This window comes from Styela clava, chromosome 11 (genome assembly GCF_964204865.1).
Source record: "Styela clava chromosome 11, kaStyClav1.hap1.2, whole genome shotgun sequence".
In the NCBI taxonomy this organism is placed as follows: Eukaryota; Metazoa; Chordata; class Ascidiacea; order Stolidobranchia; family Styelidae; genus Styela; species Styela clava.
The window spans coordinates 5,580,824-5,604,422 of NC_135260.1; the positions used below are offsets into that span (position 1 = coordinate 5,580,824).

Below are 23,599 nucleotides of genomic sequence, written 5' to 3' on the forward strand. Positions count from 1 at the left end.
CCTCCAAAAATTGAAGCTCCTCACTGTTGTACACTACACTACTCATTATTTTTTTTTATATGCTATACATATAGCAGAAATTGTATGCTCAACTTCGCACCCAAGTATTTATGCCCGAATGAGCCTTGATGTATTTTTTTTAAATTCACTCCAATGTCTAGTTTGCTATTTTGGATTAAATGGGCCCTTGCACCAGCACATCTTGAATCTTTTTAGATTTCTCCTACTTTCCTGATTTCCGTATAAATTTGTTCGATTTTGCCCTGTATTGCTTTTTTGTAATGGAAAATCGAATAAACTTACTTACTTAAAAGTGGCTGCCTGTTATGAAGTTTTTTTCAGTGTACAAGACTATGCCGGTAGTATTATTCAACTCAAGAAACAACTGGACAACAATATCTGCGTCTATTTTCATTATTAATTCATTTTTGTCACTTGAGCTTTTTATGAGTTACAGGCTATTCTGAAAATTGCAGTAAAAATAGTGTAATTAAAGCCACTAGCGGGAAAATATTCTGGAAAATTTCTAAATCTATGACGTCAGATTAATTGATTGACATAAAAAGGCTTTTGAAAACTGATCCCAACAAAAACCTCAGGCATATTAATGTTCTAGCAAAACATGCAAAATTTTTTATGATAAACACATGCATTACTACTTTGAATACTTGCGATTATTTATTATTTTCAGATTGGCACACTCAAACAAAGCTAACAGATGATACACCCACACACAGGAAAACATTATACATCTGAGGAGGCTGATTATGACGTCATTTTGTATGCAAAATTAAATTTGCCTGTTTGAGAAGATATCCTTATTAAAGTTGAAGACTAATTTTAAAGGTACAACTTGTACAAGGATAGATAATGATTTTGATCCTCATCAATTCAACATCTTTATAAATAGAAAATTTTTTTTTTTTAAATTGTATGTTCACAAGACCCGAAACTGCTGATTCTTCCCCAGTATTGTGGAAAAATGAATTGAAAATTATCTAAGACTAAAGTGGTTTAGTGAGACATGTTTTGACACCCTGCTGTTTTACATAAAGGCCAGCTAAAATTAGATCCCAGCATGATATCATAGGTTTCTTTTTGTCCTGAACATTTATTCAATAAAATTCTATCTGTGGAATGGAATACTTTAAGATTATTTTGTATTTTCAGATGGAAACAATCAAACAAAGCTAACAGATGATACACCCACACACAGGAAAGACATTATACAGATTAGGAGGCTGATTATGACGTCATATTGTATGCAAAATTATTTTGTCTGTATGAGCAGAAATCCATAAAAGGGTTGAAGACTAATATTTGGGGTACAAAATTAGGTAATGATTTTAATCCCCCCCAATTCAATATTTTTACAGAAACAACATTTTTTATTCTTCTCCAGTATTGTGGAAAAAGGAATTGAATATTATATAAGACTAAATAGTTTGGTGAGACATTTTTTGACACCCCAATGTTTACTCATAAAGTCAGTCAAAATTAGATCCCAGCATGATGAGATAGGTTTCCTTTTGTCCTGGACATTTATTCAATGAGCTTCTATTTGCGAATGGAATACTTTAGGATTATTTCGTATTTTCAGATTGAAACACTCAAACAGAGCTAACAGATAGTGCGTGATTGCCACCAGGTAAACTCATGTTGATAATAAATGAAGCACAACCGGTGTTAGCAAAACGATGGCAAATTACATCGTTTTGCTAACACCGGTTGTGCTTCATTTATTATCAACAAAGCTAACAGATGATGCACCCACATGCAGTAAAGACATTATGCAGATGAGGAGGCTGATTATGACGTCATATTGTATGCAAAATTAAATTTGTCTGTATGAGCAGATATCCATATAAAGGTTGAAGATCAATTTCCAAGGTACAAGGATAGATAATGACTGATCCACACCAGTTCAACATCTTTATAAAAAGAACATTTTTGTTTTTTTTAAATTGTATGTTCACAAGACCCAGAACTGCTGATTCTTCTCCAGTATTGTGGAAAAATGAATTGAATATTATCTAAGACTAAAATGGTTTAGTGAGACATGTTTTGACACCCTGCTGTTTAGCATAAAGGCCAGCTAAAATTAGATTTTGAAACACTCAAACAAAGCTAACAGTTGATGCACCCACACGCAGGAAAGACATTATGCAGATGAGGAGGCTGATTATGGCGTCATATTGTATGCAAAATTTAATTTGTCTGTATGAGCAGATATCCATATAAAGGTTGGAGATCAATTTTCAAGGTATAAGCATAGATAATGATTTTGATTCTCACAATTTAATATCTTCAAAAACAACATTTTCGATTTTCAAAAATGTATGGTTTTAAGACCCAAAATTCTTCTCGAGTATTGTGAAAAAATAAATTGGATATTATACAAGACAATAATGGTTTAGTGAGGCATTTTAGGACACCCCGCTGTTCAGCTTGAAGGTCAGCTAAAATTAGATTCCAGCATGATGAGATAGGTTTCCTTTTGTTCTGAACATTTATTCAATGAGCTTTTATTTGTGTCGTTTCTAAATTGCCACAAAGTTCTAGATATTTGTAAATGTATAGGCTTTTATGATTGATTTTCTTGCCTCGTGTCTTTTAGTTGATTGTAGCTTGCTCTTGGTAAAATATTTAGGAATTAAGATTGAGAAGTATAGTCATGTATGAATTATCATAATGTGAAATTCTCTTTTGTTTTACAGCATTGTTGACTACAAATGATTTAAAACTACAAAAGGACAAATTGAACCAAGAGTTAAAGAAGAATGATGAAGCCAACAGCCAGCTAGTAAAGACAATCTGCCAAGCAAATAACAAGGTATTTAAAGCGAAGCTGTTAAATAGTTAGACTAAACTGTTATGGCATCACAGGTCACACTTCTTAGGCTAAATTCTGTGCCCAGCACAACTCTAACAAAACCAAAACATCTAAAAATAATAGCTCCTTATACAGGGTGTCCATAAAGTCACTTTACCATGAAGTCAGTTTTCAAGATATCTTAACCAGGTTTGTTGTTTTTTAACCAGTAATTTTTATCACCAGTAATAAGTATTTTTACTTCATTTGATACAATTGTGAAGGCAATATATGGTATCGATAAATCTCCTTTGAGATTACAAAAAAATTTTAAGACTTTATGAACACTCTATATATCATTAGATATCAGTGGTGTTTGTACTAGCTTTGTTCGAAGCGAAAGGGCGTAAATAAGCAAAAAAATAAGTCAATAATATACAACTCAGAGATAAGGAGTGAGACGTCAACTTTTAAACATACCACACTTGCAATACAAGCAATTTATCTTTAAATATGATGAGTGAGAATATTTCAAACCTACTAAATATTTGAATGAATAAGTAGAGCAACAATTCTTCCCAACCTACGTTACTTCAATTAATAACCTATTAAATTTGTCAGGCATATTCAAGCCAAATAGGGGCTTGATGCTAAAGCCTTACTATACAAAGCAAGAAATATATAAAAAAAACAAAAAATGCTAATAATATGTGTCTCATGAATGAACAGTAAGTAGATGATTCATAGTGAAAGAGTATTCTCACTCAAAAAAATTCATATATTGATGGAATTTTGTTTGAAAAATTCCCGGTTTATACCGGTATATAGTCTCACAATTATTATGTGTCATTCAGTTTCTCTAATTCATATTGAACATGGGATAGTAATAGACCAGATAGGGCCCAGGCCTGTGGAAAAGCATTTTTCGCTGTATTTTGCTCTGTAACTCAAAACTCAAACAAAGCCTGTGATTTGAATAATGATAAAATAGCAAATTGTTAAACGAAGAGTCAAAACGGTTCAACAAACCGATATGTATGTTCAGGTGGATAAATTTAAAAATATTCAAAACCAAGTAGCCTACTTTTAAAAAAAATTATTAGGATTAGTATATTTTATTTGGACATAAGGAATAGTTCAAATAATCCTAAATTAGAAATTGCAATCCATTGTTTACCATAAACTCAAAAATAAACAATTTGGTTGAACTAGATGTTAGGCAATCTCTAGCCATCACAAAATGTTTATATTATCTGTTAGTTAAATACACGTTTACCGTAGATACAATTTTGATTTGAATCAAGTAGATGTAGGGTCACCCTAAATTAAAAAAATATGAAAAGCGTAATATGTTGAATATTATATCAATATCAAGAGTAGTATAATGACAAATTCACTTCAATTTAAAAGCATTCAAAATGTTTACTTTATGGATTAAGAATGGGCCGATTGGAACACTGATTTTGAACCAAGCAATACATTTTCTTACACATACTTGACCATTCATACATCAGAATATGATTTCATGAATACGAAAGTCCAAATTTGAAGATAAACCAGAATTTCAATACGTCATGATATCTTGTGTGAATTCTATTGTTCAACAGAAAATTATTATTTTTATTGCTTATATATCAAAGTGATTCATCACAAAGATCACTCAAGATTTCCTAGAAGAAACCCTGACAATATGTCTGTAAATTGGATTTACTGAATGGCAAATTTTTTATTGGCGTAATGACAGGGATATGAGACGTTGACTATATGTGAATATTATTCCACCCGATACTTCATTGCATTGTGTAAAATATTTCATAAGGTTACTTCCTTGTATTGTTAACCCAACTAATAGATGAGTAATCGTTACTCATGTTAACAAAATGAGAAAACTAACAATAAAATAGTAGTAGGACCAAGCATGGTAAAACAAAATAATGTGCTTTATTAGTTGATTTTAAGCATGGTCACACTTGACCGGGCATATAAAAAATCTTTTGATCAAAAAACACACATACTGTATCAAACCCATACAAGTTGGAAATATTGAACCATTTCTTTTTCGAAACGGCATAATTTCAAAGCAAAAATTTCAGAGCATGGTTTTTCAGACAGGTGACTCATAAGTATCAGGTATAGGTCGGGAAATTTAGAATATGAATGACACAATTGAATTTCTTTGAATAGGCAGTCTATCACCTCTACTCAGGATATGAGCTTATTGCAATAGCTCATATTATCACCCACTCATTTGACGTCATACAATACGTTAATCACTTTTACGGTATAACGTATAATATTAACTAAAACTTATTTTAGAGTTCCTGATACACTTTAGCAGAGCAGTTACTATAAATAATGCAATAGTATTGCATTAAAATTACCAATAAATATAGATTCATTATACATAAGAATGGTTTAGGAAAAAATATTGAGAACAGTGAGGCCAATAAAGTCTCATTAAAATATATATTAATTCAATATTGAGGAAATTTAGATTGAATAATTATTGAAAGAGATTATTACTAAGCAATATTTCAGGTGTGATGGTGGATCTATTTTAAGAAAAAAATGTGTAATGTATGGCATAGCACCGAATGATAAAAATAATAAGCATACATTTGTATTTCAAGTGTAAAAATCATGTCTAAGAGTACAAAAATAGGCGCTCCAGAAGTGTGTGTACCAATACGAGGTAACTACCGTAATTTTGTTCGTTTACTTTACATCAAGTTGTGTAAAGGAACTGAAACCTTGTAGCCGAACTAGTAGTAGAACTAAAAATAGGAAAACCGGAATAAAATTATGGTCTAACCCTAACCTGGTACACGCACCATCACCACGGGAGTACCACAAAAAGTTAGCCAAGTTTAGAACATTTTGATATACCGGTATCTTTAGAAAATCAGGTTTAAGGGTGTTGATGATGGCTAATAATGCCTTGTCGAGTAACGTCCCTAATAATTGATTGTGCTATCTGTCTAGTGTTAACGTGTCGCAGTTGCGTCACTTGCTAGTATGTTCTGTTGCTGTAAACATCTTATGTTGTGTGTTATGCTGGTGTAATAAAGAAGTGTAAGCGTATTCAGTTGAACCCTTATTCTATAATATCTTTGGTGTAGAACTTAACATATAACCAAGACATTATTAACAAAGGGATAATTTGAGGTGAATTTTTTATGCAAAAGTTAGATAAATCAGAATTTCAAACAAGCACTAACAGAAGATTTAAAATTTGTGCCCAATTTAGTCGAATAAACAAATTAATCAAGTTTTAGGGAGTAATCCAGATGTTTACTGTTTTACCAATTTATTTCGTAATTCCCATACTTTTGACTCATCAGCAGAAAGGCATGAAATGCAATGCTTGCATCCAGTCAATAAAACGAGTCATCTAGTCACATGGTTCGTAGGGACATAAAACCGATACCTTGCAGTACAGATTCCAAGCTAAAATGCTAAGCTAGCGCAAGTTTAGCATCTTAAAGTCTGATCGGAAAGTGCAATAGCTGTTAGTAATATCGCCATTTTTATGTCAAAGAAAAAGTGATATCCATATGACTACGATATTTTTATGAAAGGGGTAATTGAGATTTTGGTAATTTGATTTAAGGGTAAAGATATTAAGAAGTTCGGCAACCATTTAGGATATAGTGATGAAAGCATTGGACTTATAAATACTGGCATTGCATATTGGGTTAAAATCCCATTTTATCATCCATTAGTAAGAGAACAGCCTTTCCAACATAGAAGCTGCCCACCTAGCAGTGGTTGCTTCTACAGGACCTTGAACAGAGTAAAGTTTATTTTGTAGACAAACCCCTACAGAGATCTGTAATTACTTTTTAAAATTGATTAAAAGTTTTTGTATGTAGTACTATTTACCAATAATATTTAATCTTGTATAGTTTGTGTGGTTAAAATTTTCGGTACTCCCGTAGTATGTGTACCGTATGTTAGGGTCAGGCCATAATTTTATTCCTATTTTCCTTCCTTAGATCTATTACGAGTTCGAGGAATATCTGTGTTGGCCAAGTGAATATACCCCCTGCCCATAGGTTTCAGTCCCTTTACGCAACTTGATGTGAAGTAGGCGAACAAAATTAGTCACCTCCATATTGGTACACATACTTCTGGAGCATAAACCGTTGTATAGATATATAAGACTTACCTACCGGTAGGTAGACATTGTTACAAAATATGCAGTGTGAGTGGTTATGGTCTACATCAGAGGTCCCGATCCATTACAGCAGTTAGACCATGGGTGAGCAAGGTTTTTGTACCAGGGGCCAAAAATTTTGCCCACCTAGACTGGCGGGTCATGTAAGTGTGACGTGAAAGCTACATTTTATGAACAATATTTACAGTGTTTCAAAAGCAAAAGTGGAAAATGATAAGCCTCGTGCCAATACTAAATTGAATCACAATCTTAACAAATCCCTCCCCCCTATCTTCAGCTAAAATTTTAAAATATGGTTTTAGTTTGGTTGTGGCAGCGTCAGGCAGGCCAGATTGAATTACCCAACAGGCCGAATTTGGCCCGCGGGCCGTAATTTGCTCATGTCTGGTCCAGATTCAAGGAAGTCATTACTGGGTCGAATCAAAAGATATATGAGGAAACTTAAGTCTGAGTAATAGCTATTAAAATAATTATTTAAATGTACTGTATTGAAAACTTAACAAAATTTTGATTATATTTGAATAAGCATAACAATTAACTCAGTAGAAGAGAAACTGTAAATTCAGTGGATATGTCTAATTTCGAACATTTGTTGGTGATTCTGCTATTTGCTGGTGAGTTGAGTTTTTGTTAATTTTAAATCAGATGACAATGACAGTTTCATAAAATTAATTGCCCAGAAGAACCCACAACCCCATTCAATAGTGTAAGATTGAGTGTGCTCGTTTAACAGAAAAAAATTCGGGCGGGTGGTTCCCAACTAGAGTCCTATGACCCCTACGAGTTCACAGAAAGATTTTAAGAGGTCCATGAATTCTGCATGTATAAGATGAAACTGAAATATCAAAATGAAATTAAGTGTAAAATGACAACAGATTATATGGGAAATTTTGCTTCAATGTACAAGTTGCAAGTCAAGTTCAAAGCAAAACCGCAAAATCAAAATCTTGAATGCATTACTCAGAGCAAAACAGGATGAATGTCTCTATCTGAGAAAAAGTATCAAAGCATTTCATTATATACAAGATTAATACGGTAATTGCTCTAATAGCAAGATTTTTCATTTCACAAATAAATTTTAAATGGTAATGCATAATTCTTTTCATATGCAGGGTATTGTGTCCTTCCGAATGAAGCAGCACTATGCACTGATTGCCCAACAACAATACTTAAAACAGAGAGCAAAAATATCACATATGGACCAAGTAATGAATACAACTGTCAATGTGATCGGACAATACCAACAAGTATGGACACAGATCATGAAACTGCAGTTGTTCTGTTGTTACAAGATGTTTCACTGCCAAAGACTAAAAATACTGGAAGTACAGACTGCTCTGGTGAAATCAGATTCCCAAGTAAGTAAGCTATGGATAGAGTACTCTGAGTAAATAACATTTCCATGAACGTGTTAAGGGGATAAAGAAATGAATCTCTGCATGGAAAAAATATATAAAGCTAAAATCCAGAGCCTAGTCCTATCCAAAGTCTTGACATGTTATGGAAATCTGCCAAAAGTTAGGTTTCCCAAGCATTTGATACAAAATGGCAAAGAAAATGGCACTGACTCAGGGCTAAACATAACAGTCTACTATCAATCTGAAATGATTTTGGAATACAGTGATAATTTTCAGAAATTGAACGAAATTTTTCTTGATGATTCTCAAAATATTAGTTTTACAAATAAAATTTTCTTAAAATCACATATTGAATAAAATTATTTAAATAGGATAAAATACAGTATTTCTCTGTGTATAATACGCACCCAGGTTTTAACGAGAATTTTTCAAACTTCATGCACAATACGCATATCGAAATTCTGTCCTCTCTTGCCTTGTAGGTGTTTTTCCGGACGTGTCAGGCATTCTGTCTGCTTGCTTTTTGTTAACTATGTATACATATATATCTGGTAATATGTTTAATGCATGTGCCTGTGAAACATCTGCCAATCATGATGTGATGTTATTTGGCATTAAAGTATCTCGTAAAGTTATTTGTCCCCCCCCCCTCTTTAAAAGCTGACAAGGCCCGATATCAGAACGTGTTTTCAGACACCGCACTTCAAAGAGAAGCCGTAGGTCACTCATATGGTGATTTATTTCGATAAAGTTTTGCCGATTCGGCGAAACGAGAAAAACAGATCAGACAATGACAGCAGTTAACTGATGTACAGCATGTTCTTATTACTCTATTCCATTTTTTTCCATCTGCGCCTTTATCAACACTAAATTGTTGTTGTACTGGGTATGCTTCTGCTGAATCAAGCGAGATCTGATTGTAACAGACTTTGCCACACAAAAATTAGGAACTTAAGATTAATAAATGTGACAATTATTAGCCGGTTAAAGCATAAAATGAGAATTAATATTTTTTGGAATTTTCTAGACCAATGTATAATACGCACCCCCATATTTGTTAGACTAAATTTGACCATGAAAGTGCGTAATATACATGGATAAATACGGTAATTGATTCTCTTCAGACACCCCAGCTCAACCCCATCAAATGGGAAACAAAATATTTTCAAAAAATATTACTAGTCACCACCAAATTGAAATTAACAATTCTCAAGGGAATACGGTACCGAGATCAGTTCTGAGTTGTGACATTACCGCCAGAAATTAACTGAACACTGCTTAAGTTGTAGCATCCATCCATTATGTATTCAAATAACACTGTACTTTGCGCAGGCACTGATGGATACAAATGTGAATTTGCAACCAACTACTGTCTTGCATTAGCAACTGCATCAACCATTTGCAACATCAGAAAAATCAGAGAGAAAATTTCAATTGCAAATCATACCTGTGATTCAATCATTCCATGGGATAAAGCTGGAGGAAGCCCATACAAGATACAATACTTTGCGAAAAACTTTGCTGGTTACTCAAAACATTTCACAATACAATATCTTGTAATAGATTGTCATAACCCAACTACAACCCCAGATCCAAGTAAGTTCTCTTGTACATCGAAAATTCATAAAACTTGTCTTACCAATAAGAAAAAATTTTATTGAAGAAAAACAGAATGTCTTTTGAGAAAATTTCCTTGAAAAAAAAATGAAAAATGTTGAAATTGTAAATTTTTAGTACTCCCGTAGTATGTGAACCAAGATGGCGGAGACTGGAACGTAGTATGTGTACCAGGTTAGGGTTAGGCTATAATTTTATTCTAATTTTCCTTATTTTAGTTATATTACGAGCTCGGGGACTAGCCCAGTGACTCCCGTAGTGTTTATACATGAAATTATGGCCTAACTCTGAATTGGTACACATACTACGTTCTGGTGGCCGCCATCTTGGTTCACATACTACGGGAGTACCAAATTTTCTTTCAGAATAATCAACTAGAGTGAAATTATGATGAAAAATTATTCATAAATTTATTATAAAATTCTCTATATAGAGGAAAAATTTTTGAATGAAAAATCAAGATCAAAATAGAAATTAGAATAACTAGCTTTCGGGTTAGTTCAGCTTGGCGCATCGTGCTAAGTGCTAGGAATACACTCACCATCGAACGTTTAATTACACTGCGTGTGTTCGCATGTTAGAATCCAGAGAGCGATAATAATGTGCGAGAGGATTGCCAGACTCCTCACCATCGTTAGTTGGTCATGTGATCGCTGCCTGGCTACAGCTTGTTCAGTTATCAAGTCCATGCATCTGAAATAAATAACTGGAAAACTAATCCCAACTAATGGACTGATAACTGGACGAGAAGCAATGGTACGCCATGTGATTAGGCTGTCTAATCAGCTTTCCTCTCTCTCGGGATAAATGTGTAAATCTTATTCTATCATAAACACATTAGGAACCGAATAATTCTAATAACAGCAACAACACTAATTGAAACAACAAGTTTAGAACTACAATCATCCACTCAAACAGGTCCAGAAAAAAGAAGCACAGCTAGAAGAGATCAAACTGGTGGTGAGAATAATATTTTCATACAAATATTTGTTATAGAACTTTTGTGCATTTATTGTCATAGAAATGCATCATAATAAGATGTATTTCACAGTTATTATATTTACTAGAATTTTTAAAAGCATTTTTCAACAAATTCTGCATAAATAACAATTCTAGTTCAGCTCGTCCGTGTGGCACTTCGTGGTAAACGCTAGGTGTATACGCTCGCCATCACACTTCTGATATGCAGTGTACATATTCAAGTAACATTGGTTATAAACACGACGTATTAAATAAAAATTGAATATTATGAGTATAACTCACTTGAAAAAAGAAAAATCGTGAATATCACTATAATTTCCATAAATAAATAAAGTTTAGGTTTTAACTTTTGGATTCCCCAAATAACCAATTGAATTATTTTAGGTTGGTGAGAAATTCATCCAGCATGAAAATATCTAGATTTATTTTCAACTTTAAGTTAATAACTTCAAGTCATATAAAATACCACTCCGTGCATTAACAGCAGCGTTGGTGATATATAGTTTGATAAATAGGTCAATACACAGTGAATGATAGAGTACAAATCTTGAACTCTGTAACCTAACTTTTTATCGATTTCTATTAAAGTTATTACAAAGATTGTCTTTTCATTTAGCATTTTCTTTGTTTCCTCAGAATCCACCAATGGAATTACTCCAAAAGGACAAGATCAAGGGTCAAATGCTACTTCATCAACAACTAAAGCAGAATCTAATTCAACAACAATCATAATTATTGTTGCCTGTATAGTAGCATTGCTTGTGATTGGCATTGCTGTATTACTGATATTAAGGTGAGTTTTCTTTAAAAATGATTCGGTACTCCCGTAGTATGTGCAACGAGATGGCGGACACCGGAACGTAGTACATGGCCGATCCCTAACATGGTACACACACGGCAGGAGTACCCGATATGCAATGAGTGAATATTTATAATCGGGGAAAAAATGAAAGCTTTGATTGACATTGTCCAACCAATTCATTATATTTCGAGTGAGGTCATGGGTATGATAGATGAACAGTGCTGAGTAAAAGATCCTAAAATTGAGTCGTCAGCCAAGTCGGGACTCAATTCATTCAGACTCAAGCCAAATCAATCCTCAATGCACCCAAATTAACTGACTAACAATGGCTTATAGTATAGTACTAATCATTCCAATTAGATGTGAAAAGTTTTTCATTGTTCAGAGTCATTGACAAAGAGTGACTCGATTCTAACACTAGAGTTAAGTTAGTGTCTCAAACCTCCCAGCACTGGATACAAATTCACGATTTCTACCCTGTGATGCTATCAACATAGTTAGATCCAACACTTTAACCACCGAGACACCGAATCTGAAACGCATAAGAAACATAACTATTTTTGTAATTGAAGAGAAGGAGCAATGAAATGTTGTGCGTAGTATGCATAATATTTCAATTGTACCGGTATCCTAAATATATCTAACAAATATTTTTATTTTTAATTAGCTTCACGCCCCCTCAAAAATTGTCCACCATTTAAAAACCACTGATATAGGCCATAACCCCTATATGAAACTGACTGTTCATTTGTTTTCATTTAGATACTGCAAGTCCAAGGAACCAAGCCCAGAAGAACCTGTTACGCTTACAGAAGTGAAAGAAAGCAACCCTGGCAATGAAAAAGAAATGGTCGACAACATTCTCTATGGCACAGCGGACGATTACAGGGTTCCAGAGAAAAAAGAAGTCAATGGCAATGATGACACAGATGTGGCAGCTTTATACTCGGTTGTGCAAAAAAATGATACTCAACAAGCTAAAAATACAACTAGTGGAGGAAATAACGAAACTGTGACAGTTCAAGAAGACCCTTCATGCGTTTATGCTGTAGTGCAAAAATAAAAGATTGCTATTTGGTTGTATTAACATGGAGTTGTGGCTATGTAAAACTAATTCCCTACTTCCCTCAACCTTTGCGCTGGTGAATCCGTATGCATATAATGCAAGGATGCTGTAGAAGAAATAAACTTGACTATACTTCAAGAGTCTTGCTTCACACTAACACGAATGTATTTTTAAACATTTGGTCTGACAAGGTCAGACTTTTTCAGACAAGCATAACTGTAGTTGTAAGTGTGTACTAGATTTATATTCACAGAATATTTTGAAACTGTGGGTTATCCATTTTAAGGAATCCCAAAGTATTACCCATACGAGCTCATCCAATGGACTAAAAATATATATTATGTATGCATATTTAAATCAGAATCTACTCAATTTTACCCAAATCTATATTTAATTTACGTGTAACATTATAAGTCTTTCACTTTGAACAAACCTTGGCACAAGCAGCCACCAATCCATGAGCAGCTACTGCCATGTGGAAGGATCGAAATATTTCCTTTATGACATTGTTAACCTTATATGAGGTGCAGGGCATCATGCCCGCTATCAAGTTATTCGAGAAAGGACCTTAATGCCTAAACACTAAACCCTATGCTTTGTACAGCGAGATTCAAATTCATCCAAGCTTAAACGAAACTAATAATGAATATGACATATTGCACAGTTTTGCATATAAAAATTATCGCTTAGTTGATATTAGATTTGAACAGAGATTTTAACCTGTAATGCAATCATAGTTAAGTCGAACGCTATAACCAATAGTCCACCACGCCCATCATTAAGTTATCCAAAAAAGACCATAATTGCTAGTGATAAAATATTTTAAAGTTACATGATTCAGAATTAACATTATTTCTCTATTTTGTATTTACAACCTGTATTATTTGTATAGTGAAGATTAAATACATCCAAGCATAAATGAACGAAAACAAAATTGAAAAACAAACGAAGACCAAATTGCAAAATATTGCACCCTTGAATACACCTCGTAAAAAGGTACGGCTCAGTTGATTGCAGAGCCTGTAAAAAAGCAATGCGAACAAAACTGATACAAATACGAGATATTGCACGGTTTAGCGTGTAAAAAATATCGCTCAGTTAATTATTTTACTTTAACTTTTATATTTTCATGACAATATGTATTATGATATATTATGTTGCCCTATTTTTTTTCAAGAAGCTTCTTGTTATGGTTTGCGTCATGTAATCATGTATTTACTTTAATTTTTGTTATTCATATTCAACTATAAATTTTTTAGTCTTTCAATATTTATTCAAAAGCTTTAATATCCTCCAACCAATATGCATTTACTGAAAAAAAAAAAAAATTATTTGCTTGTAATACAGAAGTCAGATCAACTTCTCTCACCCTTTTGTTTCTGGAATATTTCAATCAAGTTTCCAGTCAGTAATATTGACTATTTACAGTATATTATTAAATCAACTATATAGAAGAGATAAAAATGAGGCAAAAAGCTTCATTATAACCCACTGTATTGTATAATTTATTTACTCTTTCAGGATTTTTGTATGCTGTCTTAAATTTAAATTCTTCAGCCTTCAAATACTTATTCACAAACTTTTTTATTTTCAGCTTTATGTTATTGTTTGCATAATATAGTCATAATTTATTAGAATATTTGTTATTTATATTCATTTCAATTTCTGTAGACGTTTCAATACTTATAAGCCTTTATATCTTCAAACAAATATGCATTTACTGACAAAGGGATATTGAATTTTGCTTTTATTATTTGTGATATAGGACTTGAATCCTTATTGCTAATTCTTTCATTCTTTGAAGCATTGAATATTCTTCAACATTGTTTATTCTTCGTTTATGGAAATTTATTCCAAATAAATTCGAAACAAGCCAAGCATCCAAGTCAGCTATTTTTCAACGATGTTTGCATTTTAATTTGCTGAAAATCGACCATTTACATTTCAAACTAACTTCACTTAAATTATTTAATCAAAGTAATAAAAATCTTACTAAGTTTCATTTTCACCATCGTATCATTGAATATACCAAATTTTTCATAAATGTGTACTTCGGAAATAGTACATTGGGTTACAGATTTTAATTACAAACCTTTAGATATCCAAATTGGAGAAATGTAAATGAAATGATTGTTCCATTTTCATAACCTTATAACCTTAGAAATATAGGTGTGTATATAAACCTCTCTATTGCCATCTGGTGACAAAATCGATTTCATAAAATTAGAATACAGAGCAATGGTGATAAAGCATTTCTGATGACTAAATTAATTTAACAAATATAAGAAAATTCAGTTCATGATTAAACTATAGTAAAGAATTCATTAGTGTAACTTTGCATTTATACACCAGTGATTAAAAATTTTCTTCTAAAACATAGCATTGATGCCTTTTATTTAATTCATGTATCCCAATGCTCTGTTGATTGTCAAAATACCAATATTTTCACTAAGAATATAAACCAACAATTGGCAATGTAAAGCTATCATGAAAATCCTGGCATTTCGGTGACGTCTTTGCCATTGCTCTTCATACAGTCAATGATGCCCACATGAGACAGTAGCCCATTGTGTCCTCAAACAAGCTTATAAAATTGCTGAAAACTTTTCAAAATGTTTTGATTTATCTATAGCTTTGCGTTTCCTAATTTCAGTTTAGCACTCAGCAACCGATAATACTTCTATATATTGAACTTCCAAGTTATTTATCAATTGATAATTATCCAAAACTGTACAAACTTCCGAACTACCGGCAGGCTTATGTGTTCCGCTAATTTCAATATGTTGCTAAGCAACCAATTTGCTTGCCATTGGAATGCTTTTATATAAGAAATACAGCTAGACTTTGCAAGGATTGTACAAACTCACCCATCTGAAATCTTTTCCATCAAACTTTCTTGTACTTGTGAAGAGAACAGTACGAGCAGGCATGTTTACTCCCATTGCAAATGTCTCAGTTGCAAAAAGGCACTGAATAGATGAATTGAAAAAAGATAGTTGATTAATGTAAGAATAAAGTTTTTCAATCTAACGGGTCCAATTCTTTGAATATTATTCACAGCTTACAACAATGCTCTAAATATACATAAGGCTTAGGAAGAATTGGTGTCTCTGGTGCCCAAATCGCTTTGTGGTTACTGAGGGTTGGGAGAATTGAATGTAGGCAGAGAAGGCCAAATCGAATCAAATTTTCAGATACATTCAAAGTTGGTTGTATTCGATGGAGGAGATTCTTGATTTTGGAAATATTTATGATGCAGGGTGTCCATAAAGTCCATTTTCAATTTTGTTATGAAGTCAGTTCGGTAATTGTTTAAGTATTTTTACTTCATTTAATACATCTGTGAGGGCCAGAACAATATATGGTATCGATAAATTTTCTTTGCAGTTTTAAAAAAATTTAAGTCTTTATGGACAACCTATACTTTCATTTACCGGTATATTGCACATTTCACGACCGATGGTAAGACAAAATTTTATTTAACTCCTGATGTAAAATATTAGAGAATCAATCAAAACAACATTTATATCAACTATCCACATTATACCACAATATTTTCATCAATTCATGATGAATTTTTTTCAATTTCTCAGTTGAAAATAAGCCAATAACATTGTTTTGATGAGCGGGGCCCAATACACAAAAAAATATATATTGGGAATTCAAAAAATATTACCGGTACTTCAGAATTATTTAAAATGGTAAACTATTCGATTTAAGCATTTTTTTGAATTTTTATTGTTTGCATTAAATAAAATACAAGAATAAATTCACCTTAATTAACCCTTCAGAGAACAAAATCTCTATCGTTTCCTTAAGAATTGGTAGCAATCCTCCATGATGGATTCCTATTCCACGTTTCAGCAACGGTAAAACAGCTTCTACTTGAGGAAGAGAGCGATCTTCTTCATTTAATGAATCAATGGCGTTCGTGAAGACTTCACTGACAAGTTTCTTTTCGTCGGCTGGTGTTGAGAAGATTTTGAATAAATTTATTACAGACAAACATGGAGAAGATTTCGGCTGACAAATCACACTGCACAGAGTCCAGAAAACCAAACTCAAAGTTATCTGTGCATTATAGGCCGAGAAGATTTTGAATAAATTTAGCATATGCAAAGATTATTTTGAATCCCAAATCACAGCAAGCAGGGTCCAACAAACCAAACTCATTGCTTTTTTAGCATCATTAGGGCCTATTGCTAAGTCTCAAACTGCAAAAAAATAATTTGTTGGAGATTAGATATCACAGTTTGTGTAAGGAATTGCTTTTTATTTTTTCTTGTTTGTGTGAGAACCAGAATCCTTTTGTCTTTTTGTGAACTATGGTTTGCACAAAAATAAAAAACTGTCAAAAATCAGATTAAATAAAATGTCATATACCTGAATTGAAATCCAATTTTGAAGTTTGTAAAGCATAAAATTCACATTCTTTCTTACTGAAGCTGAAGACAATAACTGGCTGGAAACTTCTTTCCATGATCATTTTGACTATTTTGAAGCAACCGTTGGCACCCTGATAATAGTAATATAAAAAACATTTTTTATTTTCAAAATGACGCTCATTTTACGTCTTTGACCCCAAGCAAGGCCCTGAACTAACAGCCACTGATATTCAATAATATGTAAACGAGAATATCGGTCAGAGACCAAGGACTTATCGATCAAAGGTTAGGGGATCCCCCAAAACAGCGCTCTTACTTCATAGTGACACCTTGTGTCCCATCACTAATTAATTAATAGCTCGCTAATTATACGACATAATTCGCCCAAAATCAATAGGCTTCTGGTCCGAGATATGATGAATGCACATGAAAAATCTGGAGCAGATTCAATCTCGTTTTCGGGAGATATCGCGTGCATCTAACAGACAAACAGACAAATACCTATCAACATACTTACCGATTAAAATCGATAAGTAAAAACTATTTGGGACCGTAATCTTTCTGGTTCGACATTGCCTACCCACTTTATTACACGCTGGGTGATTCTGGCAGGCATGTGATTTTAATCCTGAAATGTATGATCTGCGATCAACACAGTACTTCTATCAATTTAACTGCTAGGCCAGGGTGGTCCAAGGTTGTCGGCTCCGCGGGCCACAATTTTTTTTTTGCATTTTTCGCGGGCCACAATAGTGCCAAGAATAGGTAAACAGTGAAATACAAAACGAACACTTTTATTGTGCGAACACATAGTCATCAGACATAGCCATCCCAGGCTAATAGAATCCGCATTCGATTTTTAGTTTTCTATGATGCCTATATTTAGCATATATTTCTGGCCAAAAAGATAGAAAGCCAGATAATAATTTATACTGCCAAGCACATCATTCAACTTCGCCGCGGGCCTTGATTTGGACCACCCAGCAGGTGATATAGAACCACATTTAGGAAATATTTCTTGCATTAATTTAACCATTGACATATGCTTGCCAGAAAAAGTTTAGCATCAGTCACACAAATTTTTGCAAAAGACACTTGAGTCAGTGTGCAGCAAGACGCTCAAATCATGTATAGAAGTTGTATTGTATAGGAGTTCTAAATAATTAACACAAAAATTCATATACTGCCTTCAATCCTATTCAGTACACAAATATGCAAACTTGTCCTTTTTGTATGTATAGTATTCCTAACTGCGCTGACAACATAACTTAAATGGCACAACTTGAAAATAACATACACAAGCTCAAATTGAAAGTTTCAAATTACAGATAAACACCGATCAGTTACCTGTTGTCCACCCTTCTTTCCTCTTCTGTTATAATCACTCTTTGCATTATCACCAGCATCACGTAATATAGCCATCGCAGTGTTGAAATTATCTTCACGAAAGTTACCCTGGGAACGACAAATAAAGAATTTCAAAATATAATAGCATGATATGAACATTTTAAAATGTATGGAGCAGCGGGTGGTGCATCATGCTAAGCGTTAGTATATGCTTGCAAACGCATTATCTTGCATGAGTTTATAGATTCGAATCCTGTAGATGATAACTATGTACGAGAGGATTACTGGCCGTAGTAGGGTGGTTCATGTAATCGCTACCCTGTTGTGGCTTCCTCCACCATTAAGTCCATGCATCTGAAAGCAAATGACTGGCCAACTAATCCCATATCCAAAATGGAATGATAACCAGAAAAGAGGTCATGGCATGATATGAGCCATTTATTCTCCCCCAAGATGAATATGTAAATGTGATCTTTACAATAAAACAAAGAGAAAAGGCAGTGCAGTGTTGCCAGAAATTAACAAACGAAAGTATCAACACAATCACTTACATTTTCATCCACAACCAAATGCAGTCCATCTCCCCCAGCTGGAAACACATAATGTTGCAGAGGTACTGGTCTATAATCAGTGTAAACAACATGACACGGTTGTTTATGAAGGTGACAAATCCACTCTGCAAACTGTCTGGCATTAGGAATCGTAGCAGAGAGAAATACATAACGTACATTGTCGGGAAGTAGGATTATGGTTTCCTCCCAGACGACACCTCTCTCTGTTAAATAAATGAGAATTCAATGAAAATAGAGAATAACTAGTTAGGACGTGTGGCACATCATGCTAAGCGTTAGGAATATGCTCGCCAACGCAGCTCTGATTACACTGCATGGGTTCGCAGATGATTGCTGGACTGGTAACTGGTCGTGATTAGATCGTCTTATTGGCTTTCTTATTGGATATGGTAAATTTCCGTTGTTAAATGCAAAAGCGACTAGAACAAGGGACTGTAGATATTTTAATATTCTTTGTTAAATGCAAACTGAAACTGGAAGCGTAGATCATCAAATGATACAAACCTTTATTTCTCATGTAATGTATTTCATCAAAAACAACCCAAGCGACTTCTCTCATAACTTCCGATCCTCTGTATAACATACTTCGAAGAATCTGAAACAACAAAGTGTAAACACACACAGTTTATTCAATGAAACTCACTAAAAAGATACGTCATAACATTTAATGTTGAAATTTCACAATGACCCAAATTTTTTAAGTCAATTGTAATTCAGCAATTTTTAAAATATTGGAGAAGCAATATGCAACTTGTTTTACTAGCAGTATCTGTACTGAAACGCTCAGAGGAACTAATTTAGTTACTGGTTTAGGCTTTTTTAATAAAAAGAGCAACAATAGGAATCATTAAAAATAGACCAAATAGGGCTGAAGACTAGAAGATAAAATGGTTTCTGTTTCAGTTATTTGAAACGCTTGACTTAAAATATCAAGTTCAATTTTTTGTTTTATAGCCTAGTGCAGGGGTCCTCAAACTCTTGGTGTTATGGAGCCTGAAAAGAGGTTGACTATTATTCACAGAGCCCCACAATAAATTTTATAAAAATAAAATAAAAAAACATATTGTTACTTGTCGATTGATCTTCCTGAGTAAATTAAAAGCACCCCATTTATTGACTCTGATTGAGGCAGTTACAAGAGTCCCCAGGCAGAGCCCAGAAGTTTCTCTCACGGAGCCCTTGAGTTCCGTGAGAGAGTAGCTTCTTACACATCATTAGATACCAGTAGTGGTACTCTCGTAGTATGTGTACCAGGTTAGGGTTAGGCCATAATTTTAATCTGATTTTTCTTATTTTAGTTCTATTACGAGTTCAGGGACTGTCTGTTTTAGCCAAGTGATTATACCCCCTGCCCATAGGCTTCAGTTTCTTTACATAAATTGATGTAAAATAGGCAAACAAAATTAGTTACCTTCATATTGATACACATACTTCTGAAGCGCCGGAAAATCCATGAAGTGTAAATAAACTCACCTCTGTTGTCATGACTAAGCAAGATGCTGTGGGATTGATTGTGACATCACCAGTCATCAAACCAACATCAGAAAATTCTTCGTAAAGTTCTCGATACTTTTGATTACTCAGCGCTTTTATAGGTGTTGTATAGATGACTCTTTGTTTATCTCGTAATGACATGGCTATCGCGTATCTGTGAAGATTATAGCATATGATAAAAATTTAATTGAAATGAGGTAGTGCTTTGTGCGAATGAATAAAAGTCAATTGCTGAGATTTTGTTAGCGGTTGAAGTGTTGGACTCCATTGGCATTGCATGTTACACATATCGACCTCAAACCCCATGCCCATAACATACCCTTGGATAGGCAATGCGAAACGCAGAGCCAGTTTTTACGAAAACAGTAGCTGCTTACCGAATACCGCTTACCGAAAGGGATTTCAGAATTATTATATAAAAGCGCGCAATCTCAATCGATCATAGTTAGGGTGAGTTACTCGAAAAAGTTTGCAATCAAGGTCTCATATTACAATACAGTATACCAGTGGGTATTAGGGATTATCTGAATGATATACTGGAAATACAAACATAGAGAAAGCCCAATACAAACACTGATATGTGGAGAGTATACAAAATGCTCAAATATGATTAAAATGCCACAATGAAACAAATGCAACTGACAACACCTCTCAATCATTTTGAAAATACAGACATATAAAATTTAACGAACATACTCAGCAACAACTGTTTTCCCAGCAGAAGTATGAGCAGACACAAGAACTGATTGATTGTTATCAAGGCAGAGAAGAGCCTCTTGTTGGAATGGATCTAAGATGAATTTGTATTGCTTTGCTGGTGGACCCTGAAAACATAGGATAACGGAGTTTTACACAGAGAAAAGTTTTTCCTAAAGTTTGAGGCTTCTTAATATCCTGAATTCTCCATTGTATAGCTTGATATCAGATCTATCCAAACAGTGCTGTGATGAATAAGCCTAATTATTTAATAGGTTCAGCAAAGTCTCGAAGTTTGGGAGTGACGTTTATCTAGTCAACTTATACACACACAATTCATGCACCTGTTAAGACTGGTAAAAAATGACTGGCAACATCAGCATCCTCTATGTAGCTTGACATTATTCTGCCTGGCTATGCTTCAATGATTTTTGTGCGAAAATGACATAAGGATAGGTAGACTTAAACCAAACTAAACATATATGATACACAGGAGAGTGAGTTCTGAGCACAGAACAAAGTAAAACAGTCTACCTGTCTTGGTCTCAGAGGAGGAACTTCAACACCGATAGTGAAAGCAACTTCATGGTTACAACCCGATATCAATGATTCCATGGATTTTGTTTCAACTTTTGGAAGAGATTCAAGAATGCTGAAAAGGAGAGGAATATTAGGAGGAACATAGGATTTCTAGGACATGTTTCAGGAGTCTCCCTTGAAATCGGATGGAATAGCATACATAAAGACAATAAGAATAGAGTAAGAGAGAATTAAAACATTAACTTTAGTCAATCAACATAAATTACTGAATGAAGCATTAATAGTATCAATATTAATAAAAGAGAATTGCCATATTCGTTACACTGAAATAAAACAGACAATGAAAAAGCATAATCCATGGGACAAGCATAAACATGAAATTTTGCGCATTTATTGAGCAATGAACAACAAATCTTGAGTGAAACTAACCTTGCTAAATCATCAGCTTGATCAATTATTTTCATTTTCTTTTGATTTTCTTCAAAATTAATTTGTTCAACTCTTGCTATTGCTTTCTGTTTCATCTTTTCTATTTCATCTTGATCAGCTTTCTCGGGCTTTGATTCATTCTCTGAATCAACAACTGAGAAGAAATAATAATTTTATTTGAGAAGCATTACATACAACTTGGGAGGAGATACTCTAAAACAGCCACCAGGAATAACGGCTAACTTGCAAAGTCAGCACATTGGGTAATCCCGTAGTATGTGTAGGTTAGGGTTAGGTCATCCCTTCATTCCAATTTACCTTATTTCCAGTTCTATTACAAGTTCTGGGACTGTTTGTTTTAGCCAAGTAAATATACCCCCTGCCCATTGGTTTCAGTCTCTTTACGCAACTTGATGTAGAGTAGGCGAACAAAATTAGTCACCACCTTATTGCTAGACATACTTTTGGAGCGCCGCACATCGACATATTAAGGGTGAAGCGATTTATTTACAAATACAGAACTGTTAATATTAGTGTAGCAAAACAAGAAGATAGCCGAAAGGGAGAAGCTTACTCTTTTGCGTAAAAGTTACAAAAACTTTTAAAAATTTCAAATATGAATTTCTTGCATTCCACGGATGCCCATCTATGGCCAATAACAAAAAATTTGCTCTTTCGAATACATGTCAAAGATGTTTTTGAACTTTATTAAATATGAATTCTGGGGTTTAAACCTAAGCAACCTCGACTAGAGCTTTTAAACTAAGAAGGAACTGACAAATCAGTAAGATTTGTTCCTTTCAAACACGTACCAGCTTAGTATGTATCAGTAAAAGCTTTTACAAAACTTCACTTGAAGCAGAAGTGTCAATAATAATACAGGGTGTCCATAAAGTCCCTTTACAATTTAAGTTTTGGTATGAAGTCAGTTCTCAATATCTCAACCAGGTTTGTAGTTTTTTAATCAGTAATTGTTTAAGTATTTTCACTCCATTTAATACATCTGTGAGGGCCAAAACAATAAATAGCATCGATAAATTTCCTTTGCAAATTTAAAAAATTTTAAGACCTCATGGACACCCTATATATAGGAAATATGAATACCATTGTTTCCTTCTTCGTGTTTTCTCTTTTTTGACTTCAGAGGTTCTTCTTTCAATGGAGGTCTGTCAACAACATAAAATAACTTTTGAACAACGCTAATGTTTTAAGAAATACAAAATACTGTATAGGCTATGCTTAACGAAAAGAATAAAGATCATTTTGGCCACCAGAGGGCTGAGTATTTTTGTAAGTGATTTTTCAGAGCACTGCCTGGTGAAA

General features: G+C 33.8%; 2 protein-coding genes across 3 annotated transcripts in view; one reads left to right on the forward strand and one right to left on the reverse strand.

Moving 5' to 3' along the window:
- The window catches only part of LOC120347099 (exosome RNA helicase MTR4-like), a 101,398-nt gene that overhangs the window by 77,295 nt on the left and 504 nt on the right, over positions 1-23,599 (reverse strand). Inside the window, exons 2-12 of the mRNA XM_039416940.2 lie at positions 23,381-23,442; positions 22,277-22,430; positions 21,842-21,959; positions 21,308-21,435; positions 20,591-20,765; positions 19,622-19,712; positions 19,097-19,320; positions 18,546-18,653; positions 17,197-17,329; positions 16,588-16,778; positions 15,681-15,782 (exon numbers count right to left, since the gene is read on the reverse strand). Of these exons, the coding sequence (XP_039272874.2) occupies positions 15,681-15,782; positions 16,588-16,778; positions 17,197-17,329; positions 18,546-18,653; positions 19,097-19,320; positions 19,622-19,712; positions 20,591-20,765; positions 21,308-21,435; positions 21,842-21,959; positions 22,277-22,430; positions 23,381-23,442 (1,486 nt within the window). The remainder of the gene's footprint in view (positions 1-15,680; positions 15,783-16,587; positions 16,779-17,196; positions 17,330-18,545; positions 18,654-19,096; positions 19,321-19,621; positions 19,713-20,590; positions 20,766-21,307; positions 21,436-21,841; positions 21,960-22,276; positions 22,431-23,380; positions 23,443-23,599) is intronic.
- LOC120347100 (uncharacterized) lies at positions 7,512-16,216 on the forward strand. Of its 2 annotated transcripts, none has more exons than XM_078117670.1 (6): positions 7,512-7,603; positions 8,102-8,347; positions 9,680-9,943; positions 10,829-10,924; positions 11,582-11,738; positions 12,510-16,216. In XM_078117670.1, exons 1-6 carry the CDS (start codon positions 7,561-7,563, stop codon positions 12,808-12,810), a joined length of 1,107 nt encoding a protein of 368 aa, XP_077973796.1. In that variant the 5' UTR covers positions 7,512-7,560; the 3' UTR covers positions 12,811-16,216. The 2 variants fall into 2 exon arrangements, with proteins under 2 accessions (XP_077973796.1, XP_077973797.1); XM_078117671.1 differs by having other exon boundaries at positions 10,883-10,924.

Excerpts from the sequence above, each read along its gene's own strand:
- LOC120347100 (XM_078117670.1), top strand. The coding sequence starts at position 7,561 with ATGTCTAATTTCGAACATTTGTTGGTGATTCTGCTATTTGCTG. Across the intron at positions 7,604-8,101 it reads GGTGATTCTGCTATTTGCTG|GGTATTGTGTCCTTCCGAAT; the intron begins GTGAGTTGAGTT and ends TTTCATATGCAG. Across the intron at positions 8,348-9,679 it reads TGGTGAAATCAGATTCCCAA|GCACTGATGGATACAAATGT; the intron begins GTAAGTAAGCTA and ends TACTTTGCGCAG.